This window comes from Macaca mulatta, chromosome 7, assembly GCF_049350105.2.
Source record: "Macaca mulatta isolate MMU2019108-1 chromosome 7, T2T-MMU8v2.0, whole genome shotgun sequence".
NCBI classification, from domain to species: Eukaryota; Metazoa; Chordata; class Mammalia; order Primates; family Cercopithecidae; genus Macaca; species Macaca mulatta.
Window position 1 is genome coordinate 148,195,000 of NC_133412.1, and position 23,036 is coordinate 148,218,035.

At 43.2% G+C, this 23,036-nt stretch overlaps 2 protein-coding genes and 1 non-coding gene across 26 annotated transcripts in view; 2 read left to right on the forward strand and 1 right to left on the reverse strand.

Annotated features, from left to right (window-relative positions):
• The first annotated feature begins 1,533 nt into the window (after window positions 1-1,533).
• EIF2B2 (eukaryotic translation initiation factor 2B subunit beta) lies at window positions 1,534-11,975 on the forward strand. 2 transcript variants are annotated; one of them, XM_015144119.3, is made up of 8 exons: window positions 1,534-1,766; window positions 1,888-2,008; window positions 2,167-2,315; window positions 3,647-3,810; window positions 4,770-4,865; window positions 5,447-5,584; window positions 6,589-6,655; window positions 11,264-11,975. In XM_015144119.3, the coding sequence occupies exons 1-8, from the start codon at window positions 1,604-1,606 to the stop codon at window positions 11,302-11,304; spliced, it is 939 nt and encodes a 312-aa protein (XP_014999605.1). In that variant the 5' UTR covers window positions 1,534-1,603; the 3' UTR covers window positions 11,305-11,975.
• Window positions 11,976-15,981: 4,006 nt separating this feature from the next.
• Window positions 15,982-23,036, reverse strand: part of MLH3 (mutL homolog 3) — a 35,023-nt gene continuing 27,968 nt past the window's right edge. For 22 of the 23 annotated variants that reach the window (XR_013395137.1, XR_013395138.1, XR_013395135.1 and 19 more), the window contains 4 exons: window positions 21,856-21,879; window positions 21,675-21,753; window positions 18,190-18,341; window positions 15,982-16,399 (listed from right to left, as the gene is read on the reverse strand). Coding sequence is in view for 18 of the 23 variants with exons in the window: in XM_077937886.1 (XP_077794012.1) it covers window positions 16,280-16,399; window positions 18,190-18,341; window positions 21,675-21,753; window positions 21,856-21,879 (375 nt within the window). In the remaining 5 variants the exon portion in view is untranslated. 23 annotated transcript variants of the gene reach the window in all.
• On the forward strand, window positions 20,118-20,220 carry LOC114679771 (U6 spliceosomal RNA). The gene has a single exon (XR_003731881.2). It is a non-coding gene; the product is annotated as a U6 spliceosomal RNA (small nuclear RNA).

The window sequence follows — 23,036 nt, forward strand, 5'->3', positions numbered from 1 at the left end:
TTTCTTTCCATTCTGTATGCTTTTTCTTTTTCTTGCCTTATTGCGAGGGCTAGGACTTCACATATTGATGTTAAATGGGAGTGGTGAAAGTAGACATCCTTGCCTTGTCCTGATCTTAGGGAGAAAGCAATCTTTTACTGTGAAGTATGATTTTTGGTGTAGGATTTTGTAGATATCTTTTATCAAGTTCAGGAAGTTCCCTTTTGTTCTAGTTTTCTGAGAGTTTGTATCATGAATATCGAATTTTGTCAAATGCTTCTTCCTGCATCAATTGACATGATCATGTGGTTTTACTTCTTAGATTGTTAGTATGGCACATGACATTGATTTTTAAGTATTTGATCAGCTTTGCATTCCAGGTTTATGTTTTACTTTGTAATTACATATTACTCTTTTTTTATGTATTGCAGGATTTGATGTGCTAATAATTTGTTGCAATTTTTGCTTCCTATGTTCATGAGAGATATTAACCTGTAATTTTCTTTTCTTTGTACTACCTTTGGCTAACTTTGGTATTGACATAATTTTTTTGGAGGGCAATTTGTTAATTGTAACAAAAGTCTTTAAAATGTGCTCGCCTAAGGATTCCACTTTGAATAATTTATCTTAAGGAAATAGAGATTTCTATTACACACAGACTTTGGGTTCAGGAAGACCTGGATTTAAGTATGAACCCAATCATTTATTAACTGCTTAAATTCTGTGGGTCTGTTTTCCAATCTGTAAAATGGAGATAAGAGGACCTATTTCAGACCTTATTAACTGAGACAATTCACATACAGTTCCCAACATCCAGTAAGCTTTAAGTAAATGGTAACTCTTGGTATTATGTTATACTCTCTGGCCTCTCTAGAGGTAGGAGGACAATTCTGTCCAAATCGGAGGATGTTATCTTTGCTTCTGTATTGGCTCCCACTTTGAATCTCCTTAATGGTTCGTAGTCTTCCTCATCTCTTAATTTCGCTATCTTCTATTAGACGTGTTAGGCCTTGAGAATACAAAAGCAACAAAAGATATGATCCTTGTTTTCAGAGAGATGAACCTACTAGATACAGGCGCAAACGGTACCAAGTAATGTAACAGAACAAAAGTGAGACATCTGCCCAAGGGGCAGCCGACCCTGGACACGCATTCGTAACGTCAGTGTCAGCTGACACTCAGGAGTGACAGCTCGGGCGGTCACCGAGCTGGGAAGACAGGAGGGAGTGCCGCAACTTCTTCAGTGTAGCCTTAAGTCGCGGTGAGGGGCTCGTAGAGACTTGCTGCTCCCATAGCAACGGGACCAGCCACCCTCTACAGGCCGGACGGGTTACTTCCGTTCACCGTCGGCTGAGCCAAGAAAGGCCGCTTCCTAGCCTGCAGCCCCCGAGGCGCGCGGGCCCGGTTGTAACTGAACAACCCGAGCCCCACGTCTGTGATTGGCTCAGGCAGAGGAAGGGGGCGGGAGAGTGGCAACGAGGGGCGTGGCCTGCTTCCCCTCAAACTTGTGGTTTCCCCCCTCCCCTCACGGCGGAAGCCGACCTTGCCCGCCCCGGAAGTGCAAACTGTGTGGTCTGGCAGGTGTGGATTCCGCCGGTGAAGGCTGAAGGCAGCTACCTTAGAGATGCCGGGATCAGCAGCGAAGGGCTCGGAGTTGTCAGAGAGGATCGAGAGCTTCGTGGAGACCCTGAAGCGGGGTGGTGGGCCGCGCAGCTCCGAGGAAATGGCTCGGGAGACCCTGGGGCTGCTACGCCAGATCATCACGGACCACCGCTGGAGCAACGCGGGTGAGGCCGGCCTGCCTCCGTCAGCGAACCCGGCCCCTGCCTGTTCCCGATCCCAAGGCTGAAAGTTTCCCAGGCCTCACTTCGCGTTGGCTCCTCTTATCCTCTCTCTTTTGGACTGTAGGGGAGCTGATGGAGCTGATCCGCAGAGAGGGCAGGAGGATGACGGCCGCTCAGCCCTCCGAGACCACCGTGGGCAACATGGTGCGGAGAGTGCTCAAGATTATCCGGGAGGAGTATGGCAGGTCAGGCTTACGTCCTGGGCTCCGGGTTGGATCCAGTGACACTTTTTCCACGGGCCCCTCTCCCTGCTCGGAGACTTTATTGGAGCTGAGCAGCCCTTGTTACCTGCCTGACCACTCCTCCTCCCCACCTCTCTCTTTGGGTCTTGTTGCCTCTATAGACTCCATGGACGCAGCGACGAGAGTGATCAGCAGGAGTCCCTGCACAAACTGTTGACGTCCGGAGGCCTGAACGAGGATTTCAGCTTCCATTATGCCCAACTCCACTCCAACATCATTGAGGCGATTAATGAGCTGCTAGTGGAGCTGGGTAAGAGGCCTGATCGCTAGGAAAATGGGACTGGTCACAGGCAAATAAGGGAACAGAAGCCCCTGAAGGTTGTTCATTAGCAGAGATGGGATATTACCAGTCTTCTGGTTCTCAGAGGTTTGTCCTCCTTCCTGATTAGGAAATGTTGCAACAGGTGATGGGACCAAAGTAACCCTCTCTACTTTTCCTTACAGACCAACCCTTGATAGACTGCAAGTCTGTGGAGTGGCACAGACTTTATTAGGACAGAGTTTTATTTTCATTGTAAAGAAGATGAACTCCCTAGAGAACCAGGTCGAAAGACCTCCTTCACTATCTCTGAATTTTTATACACACGTACACGTATACCATTTCTATCCCCCTTGTCATTGCGGTCCAGGTGACTTGCAGATATTCATTATAATCAGATGATGAAGAAGCTGCTTCCAAATTCCTCCCCCGTTTTTCTTCTCTGGCCATTCTCTCTCACGTAGAAGTGTTGTGGCCACCTTTTGAAGGAAGAGTTCTTTTAGGCAGAAGCTCTGTTTACCCGATTCTCAGCACTTTAGGATTTCCCAGATTGCCATTCCTTGGCTGAATTCACTGTCTTCAAAATCGGTTGTAAGGAGCTCTGTAGTGACAGAAGTGGTTGATAGATAGGGGTACTTCTGGAAGAGGGCAGGCAGAAAATCCCAGAGTGGGGCTTTTAAGAAATTGTGACATAGCTGGGCGTGGTGGCTCACACCTGTAATCCCACAACTTTGGGAGGCCAAGGTGAGTGGATTGCTTGCGACCAGGAGTTCAAAACCAGCCTGGGCAACATAGTGGGACCCTATCTCTATTAAAAAAAAAAAAAAAAAAAAAAAAATTGGCCGGGCGCGGTGGCTCAAGCCTGTAATCCCAGCACTTTGGGAGGCCGAGACTGGCGGATCACGAGGTCAGGAGATCGAGACCATCCTGGCTAACACGGTGAAACCCCGTCTCTACTAAAAAATACAAAAAACTAGCCGGGCGCGGTGGCGGGCGCCTGTAGTCCCAACTACTCGGGAGGCTGAGGCAGGAGAATGGCGTGAACCCGGGAGGCGGAGCTTGCAGTGAGCTGAGATCCGGCCACTGCACTCCAGCCTGGGCGGCAGAGCGAGACTCCGTCTCAAAAAAAAAAAAAAATTGTGACATTTCACTTTAAGCACATTAACCCTGTGGTACCAGGGCCTGCTGGGTTGGCAGTGCATCTGAAGGGCAGACATCTTTTTCCGTACACTCATAATGTGTGTTTGTGATATAGCATAGCAATTTCATATATATATAGACATATATATATATATATATATTTTTCCAAACTGTTCTTACAGAAGGGACAACGGAGAACATTGCAGCCCAGGCTCTGGAGCACATTCACTCCAATGAGGTGATCATGACCATTGGCTTCTCCCGAACAGTAGAGGCCTTCCTCCAAGAGGCTGCCCGAAAGAGGAAATTCCATGTCATTGTAGCAGAGTGCGCTCCTTTCTGCCAGGTAAGGAGACTGCTGTAGCTGCTACTAAGAAAAACGGAAAATGAAGAAGAAATAAACAAGGGATGGGCAGGGCCATTCCAACCTCGAATTGATAAGCAAGACTTTGAGACACTGAGAAGATAAACTAAAACATTAAGGGAATTTTCAAGGTGTTCGCCCTGTGAACATTCTTAAATAGTGGTTTAAGAAAGTTGGGACTGGGAGTGGTGGTTCACGCCCGTAATCCCAGCACTTTGGGAGACTGAGGCGGGCGGATCACCTGAGGTCAGGAGTTCGAGAGCAGCCTGGCCAACACGACGAAACCCCATCTCTACTAAAAATACAAAAATTAGCTGGGCATGCTGGTGCATGCCTGTAATCCCAGCTACTCTGGAGGTTGAGGCAGGAGAATTGCTTGAACCTGGAAAGCAGAGGTTGCAATGAGCCAAGATAGCGCCACTGCACTCCAACGTGTACCACAGAGCAAGACTGTGTCTCAAAAAAAAAAAAAAAAAAAAAAAAGGTGGTGAACTGCTGGGTCCAAGGAAACATAGGTTGGTTCTTTTAGGAATCAAAGCAGGATAAATTACCTTGGGGATGACTGATGCTTGGTCTGACCTCACTCGATCCTAAGTAAATAATAGGTCTCAAAAAGGAAATATGTAAGGATGCAGGATGTTTTAAAATAATGAGCCAGGAGCTATCTTGTCAGCAATCGTGATTATGTTATACACGCACGTTGTATTTCCAGTTTTGTGGCTGGAGCACTAGACATTTATTAGCTTCCCCTGGGCTTCCCTACAGCTTACCAGAGCTATGATAGTCCAAAAACTTAGTTGTCCGAAAAATGAGTTATCTATTGGAAATTATGTGCTGGATATGCCCATATCACACAATTCCCCAGATCCAGTTACATTTGAGAGCACTCTTCACTATTTCTCACTCTTTCTCTTAGAATCAGCCTTTCCCTCCCATTGCAGGGTCATGAAATGGCTGTGAATTTGTCCAAAGCAGGTATTGAGACAACTGTCATGACTGATGCTGCCATTTTTGCTGTTATGTCAAGAGTCAACAAGGTGGGCATATTTGGACTTATGTTGAATTCATGAAGGTTATGTTTCTAAAACTGATTTTTATCTCCTGTAATATCCATGGTGAGAGAAGTTTCTAGCACCTTTCAAAGTACATACTGAATTTCTTTTCCCTTTTTCTGCATCATTGTTCCTCTCTTGGAGTAGCCTCTAAATTTGGTTGAAGCATTGAAAAGAATGAAGTATTAAATAGAACTAAAGCAAGAGTGTCAGTTGCTAGGGATTGGCTACAGGGCTCCTGCCTTATGCTCAAAGAGCTTGGCAGTTGCGGCTAGTGAATGAAAAAGGTTCCTGGCTTCTCAGAAGGTATGGCTTCTCAATTTCCAGAAAATATGGGACTGAGAGCAGTAGGTTTTGCAGTTTCTTGTCCCATTTTACATTCATTCTTTCCTTGGCAACCTACTTTTAAGCTAGAACTTGTACTAAGCCAGGGATCCCTTCCCCTCTACCAGTCTGTGACCCCTCACGATACCATTCTGAGGCCTGAGCATTCAGCTTTTTGTGGCCAGTGGCCCTTTTAAGGCTCCACCCCCAGGATGACTCACATTTTTCTTCTTGTCTCAAAGGTAATCATTGGCACGAAGACCATCCTGGCCAATGGTGCCCTGAGAGCTGTGACAGGAACTCACACTCTGGCACTGGCAGCAAAACACCATTCCACCCCACTCATCGTCTGTGCACCTATGTTCAAACTTTCCCCACAGGTATGTGTGTCTGTCTCTAGCTAGAAGCCAGCAGAAAGAAGGAAGCCAAAGGGTAGGCTTGAACTCTGGGACTTCAACCAACTCACTCTAGGGCCTCCATTTATCTGCATTTACTCAATGGATTACATCCAGTGGAGGCTGGAAAGAACCACAGAAGTCTTGATTCAGTAAAATAGTTGAGAGTTCTAAGCTGCCAGCTTTAGGAAGGCAAGATTGTGAGGACAATATGTAGTTGGGAAAGGTCCTTTCCTTACGATTGTCACCACTCCCCGTCACCTGACCATTTCTGAAAATGCCAAGCAGGTTGACACTAGGATCATAGAATCAGTTTTGTTATTGTTGCAGGGCCTGTCCTTTGTAACCTGAATACAAGCAGGGACTAAGTGAAGAGACATTTCATCAGTGATAGAAGCTATTTGCTTTGAAAACATCAAACTATTTATAGTCTCTATTTTTTAAATTGAGGTGAAATTCACATAACATACAATTAACCATTTTAAAGTATACAATTTAGTGGTATCTAGTACATTCACAGCATTGTACAACCACCACTCTCTAGTTTCAAAACTTTTTCTCCACTCTAGAAAAACTCCCTGTACCCATTAAGTAATCTCTCCCTATTTCTCCTTCTCCCCATCTCCTCTAATCTGCTCCTGTCTCTATGGATTTGTCCATTTTGTATAAAAGGAATCATATAATACGTGACATGTTGTGCCTGACTTTTTTCACTTAGCACGATGTTTTCAAAGTTCATCCATGTTGTAATGTCAGAATTTCCTTTCGAGGCTGAATAATATTCCATTATATGAACATACCACAATTTAATCCATTCATCTGTTTATGGGCATTTGGGTTGGTTCCACCTTTTGGCTTTTGTGAATAATCATGCTATAAGCATCTGTGTATAAATTTTCTGTGTGAACATATGTTTTCATTTCTCTAGGGTACATATCTAGGAGTGGAATTGCTGGGTCTCTAGTTTTTAAAAATTTTTTCCTTTCTAGTTCCCCAATGAAGAAGACTCATTTCATAAGTTTGTGGCTCCTGAAGAAGTCCTGCCATTCACAGAAGGTACAAAAGCTATGTGTGCATGTGCGCATGCGTGCATGTGTTGTGTGTATTTGGGGTTTGTGCGTGCATGTGTTTTGGTCTTTTTGTCGTTTTGTTGGTCAGTAGAACTGAATGCTGTCAGGTTGTGTTTTTTATCATACTTCTTGGGGGGACTGTTTTCTTTAGCAGCTCAAAGTGCTTGAGGACCTGATCAAGTCCATGTTAATTTGTTCTGAGACGAATGTATTTTAGATTTGTTGGGGCTACTGTGGGTTGGATCATCTAGCATTGTCTGGGTTTGGCTTTGCATGCTCTTTGAGATATCAACAACCAGTTGGGAAAATGTACCTGTTTTCCTGCTATATAAGGAGTCATTTTGGTAAATTGACTCCCAAAGGAAGCAGGCTGTGAAATGTTCCTACTTAGAAAACTTGCCTGTAGCCTGGATAATCTCATGTGTTAGGGTTCTTTTCTCTGGCTTCTTCTGAAGGCAGCAGCTCAGCTCATTATGCCTGCAGCCTCATCAGCAAGGGTGGCCTTATACACCCTCTGAGAGCAACGCATAGTAGTTGGGGTTCTAGTTCCTCTTGGAAGTTGAATGACTTCATCCCTTTATTTAAATAAACATTCATTCTTCAGGAAATAGTTACTGAGCACCTACAGTGTATCCAGCACTCTTCTAGGCACTGAAGATATAACAATGAATGAAAAAGATAAGGCCTTGTTCCCACACATTCTATTGTGGAAGACAGATGAGAAAGTATCAGGTCATGGGATGCCTGAGGACAAGCAAGGCTGATGTGATAGAAAGTGGCTAGGGGCCTAACTGAGATTGAGGAAGGGTCTTAATGAGATGACATTTCATCTGAGTCCTGAATGAATACAGTCCACCATATGAAGATCATAGAGTTTTCCATGAGCTGGTGCAGGGGGCTTAGCCAGTTAGAAAAGGATGGCATACATGGCTAGACAGTAATGAGCAAGGGGAAGAGTGGTCCAAATTGTAATTCATGTGGTGTGGCAGGGAGGGCCCAGATCTTAAATTTCAGTCCTGAGTTTGAATTTTATTCTAAGGGCTGTGCAGAGGCACGGAAGAGTTGTAAGCAGGGGTTGTCATGATCTGAAGTCATCTCCTCTGGTTTGCATTTTTTCATAGCTTCCCATCCGTGGGGAGCTAATATGCCTGCATTCTCGAGGCTGGAATCTATATGCTACTTAATTATGAGAGAGGGAGGCTCAGTTTTACCTTTAGCACGTGTGCTTGCCTTTCAGGGGACATTCTGGAGAAGGTCAGCGTGCATTGCCCTGTGTTTGACTACGTCCCACCAGAGCTCATTACCCTCTTTATCTCCAACATTGGTGGGAATGCACCTTCCTACATCTACCGCCTGATGAGTGAACTCTACCATCCTGATGATCATGTTTTATGACGACCATACTTGTCCTAAGCAGAGATTGTTAGGCAGATACAGAATGAAGAGGAGACTTGAGTGCTGCTGCTGAAACACATCCTTGCAATGTGGGAGTGTACAGGAGTACACCTAAAAAAAATCCTTGATACTGTTGCCTGCCTTTTTAGTCACCCTGTATCAAGGGCACACATCCAGGACTGTGTCTTACCTTTCAGATCTTAACACAGCAGCGGGGCTTAACCTGTTGATTTAGGAGCCTTTTAGTGACCTGGTTGCGTCTGTGTCAGGAACTTAAACTTTCTGGTTCAGTAGTGTGTTAAACATAACACTGAATACCTTGCTGGGATACAGATTTTTGCTCTGGAATGGCTACAACACTTCTTCTAGGCTCTGCCAATAAAAGCCACTTGAAGGTTCCATAGTTGGTTTATTTGTTGTCCTACTCTGACAGAACTGCTTGAAACAGCAGCAGCAGAGCCTTTTTTGTGTTTGCATAGAGGGCTGTAGTTAGCAGGAAAAGTGTACAACATGGTAGTAGTGGCCAGATGCAGTGGCTCCCATTTGTAATCCTGGCACTTTGGGAAGCTGAGGTGGGAGGATTGTTTGAGGCCTGGAGTTTGAGATTAGCCTGGCAACATAGCAAGATCCTGTCTCTACAAAATTTTTTTTTTTTAAATTAGCCAGACATGGTGGCACATACCTGTGGCCTTGCTATTCTGGAGGCTGAGGTGGGAGGATCACTTGAGCCCATGAGTTCAAGCTTCAGTGAGCTATGATTGTACCACTGCACTCCCGGGATGATAGAGCAAGACCCTGTCTCTAAATAAAATTAAAAAACAGAAGTACAAATGAAAGTACAGTTTCTTCTACAATTCACTGCTCATGGCCCCAAACAGCTTGTTAATAGGCTAAAACGGTAGTTCCAAAACCTCTCTGATCATCAGAATCACCTGAGTCATTCCGGTCACTCACACAGTCTTGGGTTTCATCTTAGACCTACTGCATCTGATCTCTGGGTTACCACCTGGGAATCTGTTTAAAGCTTCCCAGAAAAGGATAGTCTCATGCAGTGTTTATAAGACTATAAATTGGTACAACCTTTTAGAGGGCAATTTGGAAGCTGTATTTCCATATTTGTATAAGCACAAAGATTTATACAGAGTGTAGTAGTTGTAATGTCAGAGCCTAAGTGTCCAGCAATAGGAGAAATGTTGAGTAAGTATTGACAGTTACACTGTGGAACATTATACATGGCAATAGAAATTTCAGAAGGATGGCTGGAGGGGCAGTGTCTGGATTGAAGACATTTGGGCTGGTTCACTGCATTTAATGTGAATTTGTTACCAATATTTAAAAATCTGGAGATTGCACATTTCAAAAATTCAGATATCTTGCTCTTCTTGAAAACTCAAATTTGGCAGCTCTGGGCCAACATTTCCAAATGGCAGTAGTTAGTTTGCGGTTGGGTAATGTCTGACGCAGTAAGAGGAAACATCTCCAGTTTTCTGCAGTTCCTACTGGATCCATTTAACTCATTTATGTTGTCTGCCTAACCCCTGTAGGCATCTGAGTTGTGATCCTCATGTTAATAGGACAGATTTGCAAGGAAGTCCATTTGATACTCTGTTAAAAAACAAGCTGGGAAAAACAAAAGCTGCAGAGCAATGTGCATAATATGGACTCATTTCATGAAAACAAAACGACACTGGCCGGGCGCACTGGCTCATGCCTATAATCCGAGCACTTTGGGAGGCCAAGGAGGGCAGATCACTTGAGGTCAGGAGTTTGAGACCAGCGTGGTCAAAATCGTGAAACTAAAATACTATAATAAAATTTTTAGTCTCCACTAAAAATACAAAAGTTAGCCAGGTGTGGTTGCGGGTACCTGTAGTCCCAGCTACTCGGGAGTCTGAACTGGGGAAGTGGAGGCTGCAGTGAGCAGTGCCATTGGGCCACTGCACTTTAGCCTGGGCAAGAGTGGGTGAGACTCTGTCTGACAAAAACAAAACAAAATTATATGTACACGTATAGGGAAACAGTATAGAAGTAAAATACCAAGCACGGCAAGCAGAGGGACATCCTCTCATTTTGTTGACATGTTTATGCTTACATACTGTTTCCGGTTTTTAACCTAAAAAGTCTCCCAGGTGATCCAGATTTTCTGCCATGTTTAGGAACTAGTGGTCCAAAGCAGGGCCTCTTGTGCAGTGTCTGTGTGGGTGGAGGGAGCACTAAGAATCTGCATGTTTAACAAATAAGCACCCTGTGGGCTTTGAACAGGTGATTTGAAACCACGTTTTGGTGAACACTGGGCAGAAGTAGGTTCTGAGGGAAAGGCCTCTATTCTTTAATACCTCTTTGAGAGAGATCTTTGCTTTAGGTCTTCCAGAGGGAAAAAAGTAAGACCTCAGAAAGTCAGTATTTTACACTGACCTAAAAACTGTATGACTCAGAAGAGCCTGACTCACTCAGGCTCAGTCTTTCTATTATTTCTTAAAGCATCTAAGACCCCATGCTTTCTCAGTGAAGTGGCTTGTAGCTACCAATTATAAGCAATTGTCTCCTCCAAAGGCACCAATTCTAACAGCAATTCACTTGGGTACAATTGTGTGGTTTGGAGTAAGAGCAGCAGTGAGGCAAGGAACTTAAATCTGTTCCTGGCTCCAAAAATGCTTTATGATACTTGTCCTTTGTCTATCTTAGTCTCTGTGTCTAAAATTAGCACCAACATCCTTCCCAGGCATGACTGAGATGGATGAAGGTTATAAGGGTAGAAGCTCTCTTTCTGATCAGCTTTTACAGTGCTAAGAACAGAACTGCAGGAATGCATACTTTTTAGAACCTTTATGCCCCCAATTAAGTAAACCCTATTAAGGCTCATCTTCCTATTTCCCCTCTCTTTGTTTCCCTATTTGAGGAGGGGTAAGTATCAGAAAGAGAGAACCTGAACTGAACAGGAGGAAACAGAAGTTCCACGTCAACTCACTACCTGTCAGCATTGGTATCAGGGGTGCCCACCTCCCACCCCTGCCTTGCTGGCAGAACCGAGAAACTCGAAAAAAAAAACCAAACAAAAAAACAACTGTTGTAGCTTGGAGAGAATTAATAGAACGAGGATTCCATGGATGTGAAAGTCTTCCTGAATATGTTAAATAAACCAAGTTAGATAACTGCAGTTTGTAAAGACACTTTTTTTCCCACGGTTTCTATCTTCCAGTCTGGGCAGAGGGCAGGAGAGGCACAATTCTTGGAACTTGAAGAAGGAACAGAAATTCCTAATTTAGCCTCAGAAGAGACGTCTCAGAAAAATACTCTACCAGGAAAAACTGAAGTGTAAAACGATACCTCAAAGAAATCAATGCTGGTACCCATAGGATCATATGTTTCATGGATGTGCTTCAAAACTATTTCTCAAAGCAATCTGTTGCATCAGTCTTTGGGCTAAGAAAGGCTGCCAGTCACAGTCCCATCATGGAATGACTGGCATACTCTGTAATGATCTGTGATAATACAACTACATCAGAACGGCTCTGCCATATAGATAGCACCAGATGGTAATGTGATTATTGTAAAGGCCTCATACTATCCACCTGTCCTTGCAAAAACTCCCTTAGCAGACATGCACCTAGTTGACACGAAAGGACAATTTTGAAATGTGATTTGGAAGTGTTTTATATCTGGCCTACTTTGCTTTGAATTATTCTTTCATTTGCCAAAGAGCTCTTGCAAGGTACTGCACAATGGCTAGGCAACTATTATTATTAACGGTAAAAACTGCAATTACTTTTGCACCAACTTAATAATAAAGAGCTAAAGTCTAAGCTTCCAGTTTCCTGGCATCCCTCACACGATGGAGGGCAGCGCTTGAGTCTAATCATGCTTGAGATGGTGATTGCCTGATATGTATATTAAATTCTATGCTGAAGAGATGGATCCTTTCAATAGTGTTTTTTTCAAGCATGTTACATTTAGAATTAAGACCTGCCTAGAAAATAAGCTACTTAGTGCTGAAGAAACAAAAATTTGACAAGATTCCTAAGTCATCATTTATATGTAATATTCTTCCTACAACACTGGGGTTGGAAAGATAACAAATACATGAAAATAAAATTCTGCAGTTAACTAATGTGAAAAAGGGGTAATGCAATGTTGAATAATGAGAAACTGCTAACTGCGGTAGCTAACTCCAAGCCACTTTTTTTTGGACTGCTTGGCCCATCATGGGGCACTCCTTACTTTGGAAGTAGATAAGAGCAAGTTGTAAGGCCAGAGTCAGGCAAGACTGGCCAAATCCCACTTCTGCGGGCTGCTGCTCAAGTCATGCTGGCCTGATAGATTCCGACATGCAGCACACTGCGATTCCCACACACTTGGATCCGGTTGCCTGGACTAGATCCGATGCTTCTGGGTAAGACTGAGTGCTCTGTAACTAATGGGCCTGCGGTGAAAATGATCCAAGGGTTGGAAACATCCTAAACCATGTGATAACCTGTTTTTTTCCCTTCATATCCTGCACAAGTTCTGATACAATACATTCAGAAGGGAACTCACTGAAGATTTGCTGAATGATGAAGAGAGAGATAGAAGGAAGAAGGAAGGAAGGGTTTATTTGGTCCAGATTCTTCAGCATTTTGTTTTCCCAGACTTCCTTCTTTTCCCCTCTTCTGGACCCACCTTTTTGCCATTTCACCGTTGACGCGCAGCTTCAGCTTAGAGGGTAAAGACAGACGGGCATGATCGTGAGTGGCCAGCATACTGGCCGGTTCTCTCTGTTAGCAGACTTTTGCAAAGGGTTTGGATAGAATGGGTGGCTCTTCAGGTGGAAAACAAGTAGTGGGGGTCAGGTTCTGGGTGCCTGAAACTGCTCTTCCTTCACTCCACTGTGCCATGACTGGCTCCCACCCGAAGCTTCAGCTGAGCTGGCTTGTCAGGGCTTGCTAGGAACTGCTGAGCTGCATCTGTTCTCACTTGGCATGGCTCCTCAGCCCCTCCACATCTCAAGAATGTGGCCTTGGGCCCCCTCCTGCTCTGACCGTTTTGCTTGCCTGGGTTTTTTCACTGTCTGCCGTGCCCAGATCCCAGCTGTTCATTTGTACCTGACCTCTGACTACTGCTAGAACCCCTCCATTCTTACATCTCATGTAGTTCCAGGTACCCAGCCAGATTCTGGATGTTACCCAAGCCCCCTCCCCATTCTCCAGCTTCATTCTAGCCTACACTTTATGTTTTGCCTTAAGCTTTTCCGATACTAGCTCCCATTGCCATCTCTAGTATTAATTCTGATAGTGGGACTGTTAGCTCCTCTTCTTTCAATAATAAAAGGCTAGCTGTCACTAGCTGTGACTCTGTAATACCTAACGCCAGAGGAAGCTACTATATTCTATCGTTAGTTTCCTTGTCTTTCTCAGTGACTAAAGCTAAGCCTCTTGAAGGCAGAGACAGCCATAGGAACCTTCACTTCTCAATGAAGTGTTGATGAATGTTACAGAAAAAGGAACTCTCAAGAATGGCTACATTTCACATCTCATCTCTCAAGTTTTACTCTGAAGTTACTAAAGCCTTCAGTGACCAGAATCGAATGAAGGTGAATCACCAAGTTTATAAATGAATGAATTCCTAATAAATTAAAAATATAAGGGACAGCATATGGGTAATAATGGGAAGGAGTGTGCAGTTTGAAGTCACTCAGACCTGGGTCTGAATTCTGGCTCTCACAGCTAAGCCTTCAGCAAACCAGTTAACAGCTCCGAGCTTCGAAGTTTTATTATACAAAGGGGGACAACCAGGTTCCTAAGAGGACGGTTCTCCACCTTCGTTTCCCACTTTGTAAAATGGTGATGAAGCTACCACCTTACCTCACGGACTGTCAAGAAATTAAAATAAGATAAAGTGTGAGAAAAAATATTTTGTAAACCTTAAAGCACAATATAGGTATTAATGATTACTATTATAAATTACATGTATCTTTGTTCTTATGGCATCTGAGTTAAAAACAACATAAAACCTTAATAGGCGATAAAGGTAATCTATTAGATGTTTTTCTCTAACAGGTTGTTTGAATGCTGAGGCCTGCTCCCACACTTATAAATTATGAAAATAGAATAATTATTTCTGACATTGCTTGAGTCAGGCTAGCCAGGAAGGCCAATTACATAATTTATGGAGGACTTTTTGTAATCCTCTGCTACTCTCAAGAAAATTGTAGTTGGGATTACATATAGCAAAACCTTCTGAAATCATAAGAGGCATTGAGACACTTTTTAAAATCTCTCAAATTGGTCTGACCCGAAAAGATTTTTACAACTCCCAGGACAGTTGGCCTCTGTGCAGCCCTTAAGCAGGGAGGCGGAGGCCCTGAGGCCACACTGCCACACTGGGCCTGGAGGCAGAGCCCCTGACAGCCTGCAAATCCTCTGAAAACTCCCTCCTTTCTAAGGTCATGTTTTCCCATCTATAAAACACCCGTTTATATGTATTTAGAAGAATAAAAGCCATTTTTAGACAGTAGGGCCTGTTCTTCAGGGTTCCAATTACGTAAGTCTACAAGGATCCCCTTGAAAACAAGTGAAGGTTTTCCCTGAACCTTCTCTGGGGCAGATGCTAATGAATGCAATACTTTCATTGCTCCTGTAAGATTCACTTCAAGGCTGCTGGCAAAGGAACTTTTCTTCCATGAGCACGAATTGGTTTCCTGTATTAAAAAATGATGAAAATAAATCCATTGATATAAAAGCCACTTTGAGCAGGCTGGTCAGGAAATACAAAAGTAGAAATTCTCATTGCATCCTCTTACTAATTGTATAGCACCCCTGTTGCAATAAACATTACCAGCTGGCTTTTTGTATTTTTTTTTCTACTATGCAATTTTAGTCTATTGAGTCCTATTAACCACAAATCATGTGAAAAGGTGTGGGAAAAATAGATTGAGAATGGCATAACAAGCATTTGCAGAATGATCAGTCCTGGTCCCAAGTGAAATTATAAGGGCAATAGATAGGCATAATGTAATAACACCAAGATACTGTTTGAAAGGGACACAAAGAACCCTTGTCTCCTGAAAGAGAAAGTGTAAACATATTTGGTTAGGTTGAACATAGATATGCTGTGTTTTGATATGACAATTGCTGTCACATAAAGAGATACTTTATGAAGTACCAAAAAAAAAAAATCATATTTTAAAAAACAAGCTCATAGTATTTTCTCCATTTTACTGGTTTGGGATATTGAACATCAGTCTCTGAGTTTTGTTTTTTTTTTTTTTTTTTGAGACGGAGTGTCGCTCTGTCTCCCAGGCTGGAGTGCAGTGGCGCGATCTCGGCTCACTGCAAGCTCCGCCTCCTGGGTTCACGCCATTCTCCTGCCTCAGCCTCCCAAGTAGCTGGGACTACAGGCGCCTGCCACCTCGCCTGGCTAGTTTTTTGTATTTTTTAGTAGAGACAGGGTTTCACCGTGTTAGCCAGGATGGTCTCGATCTCCTGACCTCGTGATCCGCCCGTCTCGGCCTCCCAAAGTGCTGGGATTACAGGCTTGAGCCACCGCGCCCGGCCTCAGTCTCTGAGTTTTTAAAGAAAACAAAACAAAAAACCTGGAACAGGACTTTAAATTTTCTCTGTTCTATCCTTGTCCTTTTTATCCATAGTTTTTACCCCTAAAATAACTAAAGGCCTGATGAAAGACCCTAGAGAGTGTTTTCACTGAAAGTAGAGAAACTCTTTAAGTCTGAGATGCAGCACATGAAGCAGCAGCACAGGGAAGTGAAGAAGACTGAAGGGAAAAGGAAGGACCAGTGGAGAAACCCTGGGGGCAGCCTGGGAAGGCAGACTACCCCTTGGACTTGAGCATCAGCTGAATTAGATACACGCAAATGTGAAGCTTGAAAAAAAAACTGTACAGAAACAAAAATCACACCCTTCAAATAACAAACCAAGCAACCAATCAAACGATCATTAAATTTTATCATTAAATAAGTAGCAAAAGGTAGATACTATATGGCAACCTTCTATGTCCATGGATGCAAATGAATGAACTGTCTTTAGGCTTGAATTCCATCTGGCTACTCAACTAGAGGAATCATCTGCTCAAGAAATACTGATACAAAGAGCCCTGTTGTCTAAGCTGCTCAGGGACACTGGGCTGATTCAGTCAGGGCCGTGCTGGTACCTGCTGCTGCTGCTCTCTGCTCAGAGGCATACAGTGAAAATCCCTTTGTTCCTTTAGACCAGTGATTCTGTTCTCATGGTGGCTCACAGGGAGGCATGGATTGCTGCAGGCTCTGCGTTGTATCACACTCTGCTTTTCCAAAGAGACGCCAGGCCTGGGCCATTTTGCGAAGTTTAGCGAGATTGGGTTTAATCTGTGGGAAGAAAGAATAACTTCAATTAGCAACATGAAAATGTAGGTAGCATATAGGCCGGGCACAGTGGCTCATGCCTGTAATCCCAGCACTCTGGGAGGCCTAGGCAGGAGGATCACAAGGTCAGGAGTTTGAGACCAGCCTAGCCAACATAGTGAAACCCTGTCTCTACTAAAAATACAAAAAAAATTAGCTGGGCGTGGTGGTGCACGTCTGTAATCCCAGCACTCTGGGAGGCTGAGGCAGGCGGATCACAAGGTCAGGAGTTCGAGACCAGCCTGGCCAATATGGTGAAATCCTGTCTCTACTAAAAATACAAAAAAATTAGCCGGGCGTGGTGGTGCACGCCTGTAATCCCAGCTACTCAGGAGGCTGAGGCAGGAGAATTGCTTGAACCTGGGAGATGGAGGTTGTGGTGAGCTGAGATTGCACCACTGCACTCCAGCCTGGGCAACAGAGGGAGACTCCGTCTCAAAAAAATAAAAATAAATAAAAGAAAAAAAAAGAAAAAGAAAATGTAGGTAGCATACAAATATTTCCAAAGTCTGGTTGTTATAATCTGTTTAGATTTCTAACTTGTGGATTCAATGGAGATTATAGATGTTTTTAAGGATCAAAGGGGACTGATAACTTTAAGTCCAGATTCCAAGCTCTTCAGCAATGGAAAAAAACTTTCTTCGTATTTTTCTTTGTGAAACAAAGAGGTTTTAATGAAGTAAAATCAGCTAGTTGAGTCAGAAAACATTAGTACCTGAAAACTCCATGCAAGAAAAGATTTTATATCCCTTAGCAGGGAAAGGTTAGCAAGAGAAAAGATCTGGGGCAGGGTGTGGTGGCTCATGCCTATAGTCCAGCACTTTGGGAGGCCAAGGTGGACAGATCACCTGAGGTCGGGAGTTCGAGACCAGCCTGACCAACATGGAGAAACCCCGTCTCTACTAAAAATGCAAAATTAGCCGGGCGTGGTGGCGCATGCCTGTAATCCCAGCTATTCCAGAGGCTGAGGCAGGAGAATTGCTTGAACCCGGGAGGCGGAGGTTGCGGTGAGCCGAGATTGCACCACTGCACTCCAGCCTGGGCAACAAGAGCAAAACTCCGTCTCAAAAAACAAAAAAGAGAAAAAAAAAGATTTTGGAAAGCAGCAACAGAGACATTCCTGTTATGTTCTCCATGTTCTCCTTCATTGAAGATTATAACAAGGACAGAGGTTCTTAATTTAAGCCATTCTGTGCCTTTATTGCATTATCCACATTGTAGTTTGCAGGTTGCTGGATAATTAGGGCCAAAGCATAATGTAGAGATCCCGAAGCTTGGGTCACTGTCTGATGATCCTCAAACTATAACTCAAGATCCTTGGGGATGGCCAGGTACAGTCACAGATCACCATTTCCAGCAGGTACTATCAAGAAACTGGATGCGGAGGCTCTATATTGCCAACAGTGAATTTGCTGTGCTTCTACCAACTTTCAGTAGCTTTAGGAAGAACTGCAAATTATCAAACCTAGGGCCAGCAGGCAATAGATATTCAGGATACATAAGTCTGTACATGTGTTAAGTTTTAAAATACAAAGCCCTTATGTAGGTGACCTGACAGTTCAGTCTAAGCTCCATTTTGGATTTGAGCTGGAAAATGAAATCGGTGAGGCTTTATGTGAAACTTCCAATGCAGATTTTGCAAAACTCTCCTATTTTGGAAAGGATTAAGACAGATTACAGTTGCGTAGTAAAAGCCAGAAAAGAAAGAGAAGATAAACTTTGCTCCCTCCTGCTCCTGTTAGTCATTAACGTACCTGTTTTTCCTGCTCCAAGTGGTCTATGTCAGCTAATGGCAGCATAGAAGGTCTCCCGTGAGCACACTGGAATGGCAGCTGGCATGAGGACAGAGTTTCAATAAGGCGGCAACTTTCCTGTAAGCTCAGGCCATCATTAAACTTAATGGCCCCTAAATGAAAGAGAGAAACAAGAAGGTTATAGTGTGTATAGTGGGAAACCAATGCTGACCTTGGGTCACTGCCAAATATCTGGAAAAAGTAACATGTTTCTTAGGCTTCTTTAATGAGGCTTTAATCCTGCTTGAAATTGGTGCTTATAGGCTGGGCACGGTGTCTCATGCCTGTAATCCCAGCACTTTGGGAGCCTGAGGCAGGCAGATCACGAGGTCGGGAGTTCAAGACCAGACTGGCCAATATGGTGAAATCCCGCCTCTACTAAAAATACAGAAATTAGCCGGGCGTGGTGGCACGCGCCTGTAGTCCCAGCTACTTGGGAGGCTGAGGCAGAAGAATCGCTTGAATCCAGGAGGCGGGGGTTGCAGTGGGCCGAGATCATGCCACTGCACTCCAGCCTGGGCAACAGAATGAGACTCCGTTCTCAAAAAAAATAATAATAATAAAAAAGAAAGAAAGAAAGAAATTGGTGCTTATGACCATGGATGAAACTAAGGCTTCAGGACTGACCTGTCTCTCAGCTTTTTCTTACGGAGTATTTGTCTTTCTAATCTCTGTAGGAGGCATTCCTTAACTTGTTAGGGTCTTCCTTTCAGAGTTTTTCTCCAAGAGGCAAGAGCAGTATTTTTGCCTACTCTTTATGGGTTTGTGAAGTTGGGGTTATCTTTTTCCATGGATCGTCCAATAGCAATCTCTGATTGTTTCCTTACAATGTTCATTTTATTTGCTGCTTTTTTTCTAATTTCCATAATAATCTTCCTAAACTCTCATATTGTTATAACCTGCCTTTATGCATAATTTACCCAGTCAACAAATATTTATTAAGTATACACTTTGTATTGGGAGCTTTGTCAGGCAGTTAATGAGACAGATAATTTCCGTCCTCATGGCGCTTATGGTCTAATAGGGGAGACAAACATGAAGCAGATACTTACACAATAATTTAGATGATAAATATAGGTGCTATAAAATACAGGATATGAATATATAATAGGAAGACCAAACCCAGTTGAGGAGTTTAAGGAAGGCTTTCCTGGCAAAGTAGTATTCAGGCTGAGACTTTAGGTTAAGAAAGACATGGCTAATTGAAGGAGGAGGGAAAAGTGTTTCAGGTAGAGGAAAAGGCCAGTGCAGAGGCCCCGAAGCTGATAGATGTTTAGCACACAGGAAGTAGAAGACCAAAACAGCAGGCCAGGATGTAAAGAACAAGGTAGAGAGTGATATGACATGACACTGGAGAGGCAGGCAGGGGCCAAATCATGAAGACCCTTGTGGGCCACAGTAAAAAATCACATTTCTATCCCAAGAGCAATGGGTCGTCACTGACACATTTTAGTTGGAATAACAACATGCTCAGAGGGATGTTTCAAAAAGATTCCCCTGGGTGCCGAGAGAAGAGTGGCTTGAAAGGGAGCCAGAGTGAACGTGAGGAACTAAGTGAGAGAACTAAACAGTGGCAAAAATGAGGATGGGGGCCAGACAGCCTGAATCAGACGGACTGAAGATACATTTTGAAGGTGGCAATGATGACATTTGGTGATGGAGGAGTATGAATCTGTTCTCACCCTGCTAGGAAGAAATGCCCAAGACTGGGTCATTTACAAAGGAAAGACCATTTAAATGACTCACAGTTCTGCGCGGCTGGGGAGGCCTCAGAAAACTTATAATTATGGCAGAAGGCAAAGGAGAAGCAGGCACCTTCCTCACAGGGTCTCACCCAGCTCCCTCTTTTCTATATTGTATCATATTACCCTGCTCAAGAACCCTCAATGGTGTTCGCTTTGGCAGCACATATAATAAAATTCGAGTAATACAGGATTAGCATGGTCCCTGCACAAGGATGACATGCAAATTCACGAAATATTCTGTCTTTTTTATTATTATTATTATTATTATTATTATTATTTTGAGATGGAGTCTCACTCTGTCACCCAGGCTGGAGTGCAGTGGCACGATCTTGGCTCACTGCAACCTCCGTCTCCTGGTTTCAAGTGATTCTCCTGCCTTAACCTCCTGAGTAGCTGGGATTACAGGCATGTGCCACCATGCCCGGCTAATTTTTGTGTTTTTAGTAGAGATGGGGTTTCACCATGTTGGCCAGGCTGGTCTCGAACTCCTGACCTCAGGTGATCCATCCGCCTCAGTCTCCCAACGTGCTGGGATTACAGGCGTGAGCCACCGCACATGGGTGCATTCCATCTTTTTACAAAAACCCTAGAAGAAAACCTCAGAAATACCATTCTGGACATAGGCCTTGGCAAAGATTTCCTGATAAAGACTCTAGAAGCAACTGCAACAAAACGAAAATTGACCAGTGAGACTTAATTAAAGAGCTTCTCTACAGCAAAAGAAGCTATCAACAGAATAAATGGACAACTTACAGAATGGGAGAAAATATTTGCAAATTGCATCCAACAGAGGTCTAATATCCAGAATCTATAAGGAACTTAAATAAATTAACAAGCAAAAATTTTAAAACCCTATTAAAAAATGGGCAAAGGACATGAACACACATTTCTCAAAAGAAGACATACACATGGCCAACAAGCATATGAAAAATGTTCAATGTCACTATCCTAAGTGAATTAGAAAACCAAATACTGCATGTTCTTACAAGTGGGAACTAAACATTGAATACACATAGAAACAAAGAAGGGATAACAGACACCTGGGCCTACTTGAGGGTGGAGGGTGGGAGGTGGGTGAGGATCGGAAAACTACCTATTGGGTACTATGCTCATTACCTAGGTAACAAAATAATCTGTACACCAAACCCCTGTGACATGGAATTCACCCATGTTACAAAGTGCACATGTACCCCCTAAAGCGAAAATAAAAGTTGGAAAGAAAAGAACCCTTGCTAATTCCAATGCCTTCTGTATCAAATCCAAAGGTTTTGCTGTGACCTTCTAGGTTTCTGTTCTCTTACCTGCCTAGTTTCTTGATACTCTTTGCTGCTTCTCACATAGCTAATTTGTTTCTGTTCTGCGTCTCTGCACAGGCTGTTTACTCTCCCTGTAGTGAGCTCCCCCTTCCATGCTATGAACCCATGTCCCCCAGCTCATTCAAAATTCAACTCAAAATGCATCTCCTCTAGGAGTTATTCCTCCATTCATATAGGTCAGGCAGCACTACAGTCAAATTTGTGTGTTGGGATTTTGTTTTTGTAAAAGTGATTTTTTAAAATGTACATTCCAGTTTCTTGATCTAAATTGTATTCTCCAAGAGTTAAGTAGTAAATGTGCCCTCTGCCTCTTTTGTAATCCCGGCAGCCCTGCCAGGGCTCTGCATGCAGAGGCGTTTGATCACTGCTATGTTGAAGGGCTTACCATGGCAGGCTTGGGATGCCAACACCTTCTGGACAGTCAGTGGCAATGTCCCTTGGATGCCTCCTGTGGTCTGGAGCAGCTAATGCATAAACACATTATTAACAGGAAAAGGAAATGGAACAACAAAGCCTTTTATGTGTGATGCTTCTGTGTGAAACCCCGAAATAAAGGAAAAGCTTACCTCCACTTGTTCTCGGATAAATTCCTACAAAGCAAAACGAAAATAGGCTTTAATTTACCGTTATGTTTTACTTGCCCTTTGATAGTTTACAAAATATCTCAATTTTCTTCTTTAAATCATGCCTCCTGAAGGAAAGAGTTCCAGCAATACTGCACTTGGGGATAAACTTATTTGTTGTAAGGCACTTTGAATGTGAAAAAACCAAGCAACTTATTGAACGCAGAATATACTTAGCTACTGAGACTTCCTCCAGAGATAGCTTCTCAACCAATGAGGTTACGTAGCTGGTGAGAGTAGTCTTGATGATTCAACCAGTTCAAAACATCAGGAAGGCTTCTCACTAAAAGGCGGTCTGTTTGTGTGTGTAATCTTAGCCAGAACAAGTGTAATATTACACACAAACTGAGAATACATACACAACAACCATCAACACAACCACTGCTCAGTATAACACTTGCTTAAATATCATAAACATAAGTAAACAGTCACTTCAGTTCCCACGGGCTTTCTGGGGACAATTCCCTTCAGGTCAGAAAGTTTATTTTCTGAGGCCCTTTGTTGAGAAATTTCTCCTCCCTTGTATGTCTCTGTCCCTGGGGTAACCTTTTCAATAGTTACATCCCTGTGGATATTAATATTTACAAAAGAACTTTAAAGAAATTTAAAGCAGACACTATTTCATGCTACCAATTTGTTTAACCTCTGGAGATAAAAAGAAAAAAAACCTGTTGCACATTTAATGATTTCTTTATAAGAAAATCATTTCTTTACTCCTGGAAAAGGCTATGTGTAAATCTGCCTCCTAAGATTACAACATGGTACATTTTCTTTTAAAACCAGACTCAGGAAATTCTCTTCCCTCCTTCATCTATACTCTAGTCTGCCATGCCTATAAATGAGCACAGTTACCAAGAGCTAGGTAGTAGATACTATACTACATATAATTTAAAAATCACATGTTTTCCCAAACGAACCTAAACAGAAAGATGGTCTCATAAGACTCAATCCACTAACAAAGCTTACTGTGGATGGAGAGCAAACCTAACTGCTCTGCTGTTCTCTCTGGTGTTTGTATATCTGGGATGGTAAAACATCTGTTTGTAAGCCTAGTGAAGGGGTGATGGGTCTCATCTCAGTCCATTTTATATTCCAATGGTCTGTTTAATGCTGGATAATTTAAT